This window comes from Neophocaena asiaeorientalis, unplaced genomic scaffold (assembly GCF_003031525.2).
Source record: "Neophocaena asiaeorientalis asiaeorientalis breed wild unplaced genomic scaffold, Neophocaena_asiaeorientalis_V1.1 scaffold469, whole genome shotgun sequence".
In the NCBI taxonomy this organism is placed as follows: Eukaryota; Metazoa; Chordata; class Mammalia; order Artiodactyla; family Phocoenidae; genus Neophocaena; species Neophocaena asiaeorientalis.
Genome location: NW_020172691.1, coordinates 2,505,407 through 2,515,097, shown reverse-complemented (window position 1 = coordinate 2,515,097; position 9,691 = coordinate 2,505,407). Strand labels below are relative to the sequence as shown.

Here is a 9,691-nt window from a genome sequence, read left to right as displayed (position 1 = left end):
CCTCCTGCCAGGCAGGAAAGCGGCCAGGGGGCCAGAGCTTCCCAGTTTCAAGAGAAGGCAGGAACCCCAATGTTTATGTTAAATCTCCACGTTTAAAACATAATAACAGGGCTTCCCTGGTGGCGCAGTGGTTGAGAGTCCGCCTGCCGATGCAGGGGACACGGGTTCGTGCCCCGGTCCGGGAAGATCCCACGTGCCGCGGAGCGGCTGGGCCCGTGAGCCATGACCGCTGAGCCTACGCGTCCGGAGCCTGCGCTCCGCAACGGGAGAGGCCGCAACAGTGAGAGGCCCGCGTACCGCAAAAAATAATAACAATAAAATTCTGCTCTCCCTGTAATTATGTTATCAACATCATACATGGGCAGGTCATTTGTTTGCTTCCGTTCTATTTTAGGCTTTCCTTTCTTTTCTCAGTTTTGTTTTTGAATGTATAAAGCATTTACATGGTTCAAAAGCCACAACACCATGAAAAGGTATCCTCGGTGGAGTTTCTCCCCGGGTCCCTCAGCACCTCGGTCCAGATCTGCTGGATCCTCACCAGTTTGCCTCTGCCCTGTTCCCAAGGCCTCACCACCGTGTATTACCAGACTGTTGGATTTTCGCTGACGCGGTAGGTGAGAATGGCATCCTGGGGGAACTTAATTTCCATTTCTCTTATTCTGAGCAAGGTCCAGCATCTTTTCCTACGTTCAAAGGACACGTGTGTATTTTTTTTTCCCCAGAAGTGTCAATCCATTTGTAAACGTCTCCATTTTTAATCGTTGGCAGGGAAATAATGACCTTTGAATGCACCGTGGCCAAATGCAGCCCGAGGGCCCGCAGCCACGATCTCTGCTTTATGCCAATTATATCCTTAACCCTCGCAGACACCTGGGCTCATACATCGGCTCCACCCTCTGTGGGCATGAGCAAGTAAGGTCACCTCTCAGTGCCTCAGTCTCCTCCTCTGCAAAATGGAGAGAATGGGAGTAGCTTCCTCACAAGTAGGGGTGAAGATGAAACCACCCTGGGTGGTTGATGGGGGCCGAGGGGCCTCAGCCCAGGCTTCCCAGTCTTCACAGAGGAGGCACAGATTCTCCCGGCCTCTTATAATCAAGGTGAAGTGAGAAGGAAGAAACCTGGGTTGCAGGAGTCCAAAGAGAGAAAATTTCTGGGCATTGGAGCTGGGGCATTGACATATTGGTAGGAGTTCTTGGCCAGAGACTTGGGAAAGGCATGATAAGAAGTGATAACATCATGTGCAAAGGCTCAGGGGTAAGAAATGCTAGTGAGCCCTGGGAGTCAGGCCTGAGCAGCCCATGTCCCAGAGAAATAGCTGACCAGGGCCAGATGACGGCTGGGCACCTGCTGGGCACCCAATGCCACGCGTGTTCTTTAACCACAAGCTCCGGGAGCCAGTAGGGTTCTGATGCTCGGCAGTGAAATGCCCAGATTGTTTGGGAAGATCTAAAAAAAAAAGCCCAACACATGTCAGTACGGCTGTGAGGGAACAGGCAGCCACAGCAGGGCTGGTGGGAAAACACACTTCCCGGCCACATCGGGGAGCCAACTGGCGGCTTCCCTACCGTGGCTGACGTGTGCACTCCATCCACAGCTCAGCATCCGTGGGAGGGACACACGGGGGGGCCCAAGGGGCCTGCCACCCATCAAGCGGGGGCCACGTCAATAAGGAACTCCAAGGACAGGGGACTAGCACGCAGCCGTTCAGAAGAGCACACGGACGCAGCCAGAGCCCCAGAGAGACCGAAGGTGTCCGCGGCCTGCCTCGGGGTCCTGACTTCTTTGGGGGGCCTGTTGGTAATAAAGGCTGAAAGGAGACACAAAAGTGCCAGGGGGGTGAGGTCACGACCTTGGAGCTGGGGCAAAGGGGATTTTAGCCTTCTCTGTCGCTGTAAGTGTTGTATAACGTTAACATTTAAATGGCTGAAAACTCTACCACTTTGTTAAAAGCCCATGATACCTGGTGGGAATGTAAATCGAAAGGGCAGCTGTGTGACTTGTATCACATGGAACAGCGGCCACCGTCCCGGGTACGGATTCTACGGAGGCCCTTGAACAGAGCTGAGTGGTGGACGCTGTTGTGGCGAATGCCTGCGAAAAGTGCCCAAATGTCTGAGCGAGGACGGTCCTTCACGTGGCAGGGAGTATGCCGTGGTGAAAAAGAAGGGGGGGCGACTGCCGTGCCCCGACGTGGGGAGGATTCCAAGCTGGGTTGTTACGAGGGGAAAGCAAGGTGGACGGGTAGATAGCACGCCACCGTCTAAAAACCGGGGAAAGCCATGTATGTCTGAGTTGGCTTGAAAGTGCATGCAAAATTCTGGAAAAAACATGGTAACTACTAACCGCGGTTACCTGATTAGGGAGGTGGATAAAACAAATGGGGCAGGGAGACTGACTTTTCACCGGATGCCTTTTTATACTCTGGTGCTTTGAACCACGAGATGCAGTACCTATGCCCAAAATACAAGGAAACTGGTCTGCACAGAAAAAAAAAAAAAAAAAGCAGACGCTGTCAAATCTCTAAGAGCGTGGGGAGGGAATACAATCTCGCCGGTGAAAGTGGAGTGACCCAAAGAGTGGAAGCAGTGTGAGGGGCGGTGGGGACCCAGGGGGAGGGCTGGGCCCCCCCCCCACACACACAGCCCAGAGAGCAGCCTACCGTACCTGAGGGGCCCACATCCCACTGCGGGCCTCGGGCGTCTCTTCGAGCAGGAGATGCTCCCTGAAAAAGAGAGCAAGGGGTCCTCCGGCAGTGTGCAAGCCCAGATCCCAATCTCCCACGGCAACCCTCCTGATTGGCCTGTAGCACCCCCTCTTCCCAGCACAGCACCCCAGTCTCCCACACCAACCCTCCTATAAGCCAGATTTGAAGCTCGGCTCTGAACCCATCCCCCGCTCCCTGGCCTCCGTCTGCCCGCGCGCCCACCACGCACCTCTGCTGCAGCCTCATGGGCTGTCCCCACTTGGAACGCCTGCCCCGGCACATGCTGTCTCTTGCACCTTGATGCCCTTCCCTGCACTGCTCTCCTGGGTGACGCCTATTGACCCGTCAGGGCCCAGCCCAAACCCTGCCCTCAGGGACATCCTCCTGACCAGGGCTGGTCAGTCTCCCTGGGGTACGTTCCCGTTATCCTCCTTGGAAGCCCTGATTCAATCACTGCTGTACCCATTTCCTCAATGTCTGCGATGGGAATCCCGTCTGAAGTGTCAAGAATAGGGCCGAGCAGATCTGGGCAGCTTGGGGAGGGAGGAAGGAGGTGGGGACGGCACAAGAGACCCTCCTCTAGGATCCCGGAGGACAGGAGCAGAAGGAGGGGCTGGGGGTCAGGCCCCCCTGGGACACCCTCCCCACGAGGTCCCAGAGGCTGACCTGGCCAAGGGCCCCAATGGCACAGGGCTGCTGCGCGGGGGTGAGCCTGGAGTCCACCAGCCCGCCCAGGGGCGGCTCCTTCCCGGGAGTGCGGTTGTAGTAGCTGTGTTCTATCTCATCCTCGTCCCCCCAGGCCGAATCCTCTGGCCCGGTCAGCCTGCGGACACAGAGCCAGCCAGGGGAGCACAGGCCCCAGCACGGGACGGGGAAGGGGCTGGCTCCCAACAGGGTGCCGAGGACTCCAGGCCCAGGGACCCTGACCGCCCCCCATCAGCTGAGCGGTGGCACCGGGAACTGTTGCTGATGGAGGGTCTGGGTGCCCCTTTCTGTCCATCAAAGGGGATTCTGCACGAGCCTCAGCACTTTGGCTGAACCAAGCAGGGCCTCAGAAAAGCTGGTCTCCGCCCCCTTTGCCCACGCCAGGCTTGCACCCAGAACCCGGAAGCCACGGCTTAGGGTGGCGACACCCCTCAGCATTGAAAACGCCCTCGCCCTGTGGCCCTGGATGGCGCCTTTGAAATTTATGCCATGGAGACTCATCCAGGCAAGTGTGGTTCCTAAGAGCAAAAGACGGGAAGCCGCTGACTGCCGCTCAGTCAGGGAGGGACAGCAGGTCGCAGTGGGGGGCCCAGAGGAGGGCCCTGCAGCCCGGGGAGGAGAGGGGCTGAGGCCGCCCCAGCGTGCGTGTGCGAGGGGCGTGCAAGCCCGTGCGAGGGCCACAGCTGCGCACGCCGGCCCCTCACCGGTGCATATCGGACTTCTAACAAATTCATTTATTCACTACTTATTCTAGCCAATTCCTGTCTGTCCAGATATTTAAATAGCCGACTGCAGGCCACTGCCTGTCTCTGCCAGCCCAGGAGCCGCGGACGGTTTCTACACTTTTACGCCGCAGAACTGTTAAATGGCTAAGAAAACATCCGAAGAACACCATCTGATGACGTGTGAAAGTCAGACGGAATTCAGAGTTTGGGGTGTCCATGAATAAAGTTCTGCTGGCACACAGCCCACCGCCGATTGCTCACACATCCTCCTTGGCTGCCTTCCGCCACAATGGCTGAGACAGCAGGGCGTGCAGTCCGGCCCTTTGCAGAAGCGCCAGCCACCCCCATGCAGACTCATGACGACAGTGTGACGGCCACCCCCCGCCAACCAGTTCCCTGAGCCCTCACCTCAGCTGGGAGTCGGGATGTTTTTATCCCAGCTTTACAGATGCGGAAATGGGGTCCTGGTGGTCGAGCCGTGGGCCACGAGGGGCACAGAGCAGGGAGGGGACAAGGACCCAAGCCCGGGGAGGAGGGGCAGGGCCGGCAGAGGTGCGGGGGGACGGGGCGGGCAGGCCGGTACCTTCCCGGGGGGACGACAACCCTGGGGGGGCTGTGCAGGGACTGTTTGAAGCGCAGCTCGAAGGCTTGGCCCACGGTGCTGATGACGCTCTGGGCGAGGCCCTCGCAGCACTCCAGGATGTGGCAGGCTGGGGGGCGTGGCACAGCATCAGCGGGGCCTCGGCCGGCTGACGCGCTCCAGCCCAAGGGCCCCTCCCGCCCCCACCGGGCCTCACCTCTCTGGTTGATGGGGTCCTTGGCCACGTAGGCCACATAATCCACCATGTCCTGGGGAGAGAGGGCAGCGGGCGGAGGAGTCCCAGCAACGCGGGGGGTGGGACCGATGGGCACAGGCAGGGGGTCTCGGGGCTGGGGGGACAGAGGGGCCGGGAGTCCACCCCCAGTCCCGGCCTTACCGTGTCACCACCCGACGCAAAGGAGATGGACTGCATGTGGTGGCTGGCGATGATCTGGCCGAAGAGAGACCACCAGTCACGGGGCTGCCGCTTCAGGGTCGGGGGAGGAAACAGGGGCTCGGGCCGGTCACTAGACCAAGGCCACAGGGGGGCCGGAAGGACAGGGGTGAGGGGATGAGCCATCCCCTCGACAGTACGCCAGGATGACCGAGAGCCCCACTGGACGGGCAGCCCCGCAGCCAGGGCAGGACGCAGAGACCCACGGCCACGCAGCCGCACGGGAGGACAAACCCGCCCCGCGCTGGTGGGCATTCTCACACGTGCGCACGTGGGCGCCAGGCTCAGACACGTCACCACACCCCCGACACAGACAGACACACAGACACACGTGCTAAAATCCACACGCGACCCGGTGCGCAGTTCACACCAACACCTGCACTTCACCCAAGGGCCCGCGCCCGGCATGCCTCCAGGCTTCACCGAGGTGAGTCCACAGACCCCGCCCTGGGCGGGGCTGGCGGGGCTGGCGGAGGCTGGGGGGAGGGGCGGGCGGCGCTCACCTGGTGCGTGGCGGGAACGGAGAGGTTGAGGCCGTCGATGGAGATGCTGACGGCGATGCTCATGCCGGCGAAGCGCAGGTTGCTCTTGCCCAAGATGGAGGCCAGTGCCTTGTTGGGGGCCTGCGGGGGGGCACAGGGCACCAGGAAGGCGGGCCCGCGGTGGGGCTCCAGCTGGGGCAGGCCCCGGGATGGCCATGAGCCCCCCACTCGCTCCCCCCCGGAGGCCATGGGCCCCTCACCCACCTTCTTCTTCCAGGAGCCCCGGATGCCAGGCACGGCCTCATGGAGCCGGTTGATGGCTTCCCTGTGTGGGCGGAGGAGGGAGGGGGCTTAGAGAGCTTGGAGTGGAGGGAGCAGAGGCTCAGAGGCGGGGGGGCGGGGCGGTCAGAGGGAGATGGGCTGAGGAAGGGGTGCAGTGGATCCTGAGTGGGGAGGGGCTCAGACGAGGGAGGAATGCTAGGGCACCTGGAAGCCTGGACCAGGGGCTCCGGGCTCCCAGCCACCCACCCCGTGTGCCCCGCAGGTGCCCCTGCCCTCAGCTCTCCCCCTCCAGCTCTTTCTTTCTCAGTGACCAGCGGACCTCTGAGCCACAGCCCACTTGACAGATTTGGGGGTCAGATTTGGGGTTGCTGACACAGCCCTTCAGCCTGAACCGCAAGTTCTGTGTGGCCACAGGCTGGCCAAGATTCCCATCTGTGGCATAAGGGGATGACCTCTGCTCTGGGCCCCCAGAGGCAGTGGCAGAGCCAACCCTCCCAAACAGAACGGGAGAGACTTCCATGAAACGGCTCATCCCTGCGGAGGGGCTGGAACTCTTACGAGGTCCTGAGGGTCAGATGGACACACAGAAGGCTCTCAACAATGTCGGTGCCGTGAGGGGAACCAAGCCCTCACCCCGCAGGTGGGAAGGCAAAATGGAGCAGTAGCTCCTCAAAATGTGAAGCAATCCCCCCCAGGTGCACACCCTGGAGAACTGAAAACACACGTCTGCACAAAGCCTGCCCGTGGGCAGCCACAGCAGCTCAACTCACAACAGCCCGAAAGGTAGAAAGCACCCGCACGGCCATCAGCTGAAGATGCATGAACACAACGTGGTCCCTCCACACACGGGACCGTCACTCAACCCTGAAAAGGGGGGAATCCCTGACACTCGCTGCAACGTGGACGGACCCTGAGAACACGATGCTCAGTGAGAGAAGCCAGACACAGAAGGACACACAGGGTGTGATTCCACTGATGGCAAACGTCCGGAACGGGCCGATCCACAGACACAGAGAGCGGGTTCCTGGTTGCCAGGGGCTGGGGAGGGGGTGGGGTGACTGCTAATGGGGATGGGGCTTCCTTTCAGGGTGATGGAATGTTCTGGAATTAGATCGTGGTGATGGTTGCATAACTTGGAAAACAGCAAAATACATCGAATTGTACACTTTGGGTGAATAGAGTTTTTTGATGTCTCTGGTGAATGCACTAAGTCAGTTTTCAACATGCAAAACAATGTGGGCCCCTCCTTCCTCAGCCCTGGTTGTACCCCTGACTCTACATGACTCAGGTCCAGGCAGCTCAGAGCATCATACCACCACCATGCCTTCTCTGCACCAAAAAAAAAAGCCGGGACGGTGGACATGCCCTGGTCGCCTTGGACAGGCTCCCAGCCCCTTGCGGCCCTGCCCTGAGTCTCAACCGGGAGCCAGCAGCACCGCCCCCCGGGTGCCAGGACATGCTGGGGCGTCCTCAGCACCCCTCGTGGGACCCACACGCTCTCTGAGGGATGCGCTGTCGTCTCCAGGAGATCATCTGGGGTCAGGAGACCGTGGGTGACCGGCAGGCGGGGACAGAGCTGGGACTGTGCCCCGCCCCAGATCGCTCTGACCCTGCGGAGCACTGCTCCCCAAGCCGGGAAGGGGGAGGGAACTGTCGCCGAGTCCACCACCCTCACCTCCCAGCACAGAGCTACACACCAGACCCCCCCCCATCCCCGCAGCCGGGCCTCACCTGGTGAGCTGGGTGCGAGTGCTGAAGTCCAGGGAGCGCATGGAACGGAGGACTTCGATGCAGCCCATGTACTGAGGGGAGAGAGCACAGGGTCAGCGCCAGCCCAGCAGAGCCCAGCTGGGGCCTGACCGTGGATCCCAGGCCTTCCCTCCAGCGAGCCCTCCCCTCCCGCCACCCTGGGCTCCAGCCCCCACCTCTGTCCTTACGAGGCCCAGCCTGGTTGCCACAGGGCCTTTGCACCAGCCAGCCCCAGCCGTCTCTTCCCCCCTCTACTTGTGGACTGGTTCTTTCCCCAGCTCCAGGCTCCCGGTCACCTCCTCAGAGCTGCCCTCCCCGACTGTAAGGGAGTTGTTCCCTGGAAGCGGTGGATTCCTCCAGGCTCAGTCCTGGCTGTTCATTTAACTGCCTGCTGTTCATTCTCTTTCTGCTCCACTAGAAGGTCAGCCCGGGAGGACTGGATGGTGGCGACCCTGTTCACTTCTGCGTCCCCAGGGTCCGGGACAGGGTCTGCGAGCAGGCGGGACAGAGGACGTCTGGCCCGCGAAGCCCAAAGCTTTGACTGTCTGACCTTTTCCAGGGAGAGTGTGCCCACCCCTGCTCAGATTACCATTTCCACGGAAGGTAATTCGGTAATTCAAAATCTCCAAGAGATGATGCTGAGGGACAGAGAAGGCAGGAACAGCCGGGGGAGGGGTGGGGCAGGGTGGCCAGACGACGGCCACCAGCACCGTCCAACGTGCTGTCTGCACAGCTGGGAGGGAACCTGGCACAGCCATGTGCAGCATCTGTCATATGATCTCATTGATGGGAAACGTCCAGGACAAGAAAATCCACAGGGACAGAGAGTGGGTTCGTGGTTGTCAGGGGCTGGGGAGGGGCGTAGGGGGTGACAGCTAATGGGGACGGGGTTTTTTGGGGGTTGATGGAATGTTCTGGAACTAGATAGATTTGGTGGCTGCACAACCTTGTACTAAATACCACTGTACTGTGATTTAAAACGGTTAGTGGGGGACTTCCCTGGTGGCGCAGTGGTTGGGAATCCATCTACCAATGCAGGGGACACGGGTTCGAGCCCTGGTCCGGGAAGATCCCACATGCCGCGGAGCAACTAAGCCCGTGCACCACAACTACTGAGCCCACGCACCTAGAGCCCGTGCTCTGCAACAAGAGAAGCAGCCACAATGAGAAGCCTGTGCACTGCAGCGGGGAGTGACCCCAGCTCGCCGCAACTGGATAAGGCCTGTGTGCGGCAACAAAGACGCAATGCGGGCAAAAATAAATAAATTTTTAAAATAAAATTTAAAAAAAAAAAGGTTAATGGTAGGGGCTTCCCTGGTGGTCCAGTGGTAAAGAATCTGCCTTCCAATGCAGGGGACGCGGGTTCGATCCCTGGTTGGGGAACTAAGATCCCACATGCCACGGGGCAACTGAGCCCGCGCGCCACAGCTACTGAGCCTGCACACCTCAACGAGAGAGCCCGCGTGCTACAAACTACAGAGCCCATGCGCCCTGAAGCCCGTGAGCCACAACCAGAGAGACAAAAAAAACCCACAGGCCACAACTAGAGAGAAGCCCGGGCGCCGCAACGAAAGATCCCGTGTGCCGCAACTAAGACCTAACAGAGTCAAAAAAGAAAGAAAGAAAGAAAGAAAATAAATAAATAATGGTTAATGTGAATTTTACCTCAATTTTTAAAAATATTTACTTACTTATTTGGCTGCGCCGGGTCTTAGTAGCAGCACACAGGATCTTTTAGTTGCAGCACGTGGGATCTTTTTTTCTTTAGTTGCGGCATGCGGGATCTTTAGTTGTGACATGTGGGGTCTTTAGTTGCGGCATGCATGTGGAATCTAGTTCCGTGACCAGGGATGGAACCCAGGCCCCCCGCACTGGGAGCGTGGAGTCGTAGCCACTGTGCCACAGGGAAGTCCCCTCGGCTTTTAAAAAATGATACACGCACATATGCTTTGACCCTGAAACTCCATTTTGAGGACTTCATCCCAAAGACACACCAGTCTGCGGGCTCCC

At 59.3% G+C, this 9,691-nt stretch overlaps 1 protein-coding gene across 1 annotated transcript in view; it reads right to left on the bottom strand.

Annotated features, from left to right (window-relative positions):
* The window catches only part of SHC2 (SHC adaptor protein 2), a 29,331-nt gene that overhangs the window by 7,350 nt on the left and 12,290 nt on the right, over positions 1-9,691 (bottom strand). The window contains exons 2-9 of the mRNA XM_024740055.1: positions 7,664-7,734; positions 5,915-5,975; positions 5,672-5,791; positions 5,112-5,165; positions 4,932-4,983; positions 4,718-4,844; positions 3,371-3,527; positions 2,665-2,722 (exon numbers count right to left, since the gene is read on the bottom strand). Coding sequence (XP_024595823.1) covers positions 2,665-2,722; positions 3,371-3,527; positions 4,718-4,844; positions 4,932-4,983; positions 5,112-5,165; positions 5,672-5,791; positions 5,915-5,975; positions 7,664-7,731 — 697 coding nt within the window. The 5' untranslated portion in view covers positions 7,732-7,734. The remainder of the gene's footprint in view (positions 1-2,664; positions 2,723-3,370; positions 3,528-4,717; positions 4,845-4,931; positions 4,984-5,111; positions 5,166-5,671; positions 5,792-5,914; positions 5,976-7,663; positions 7,735-9,691) is intronic.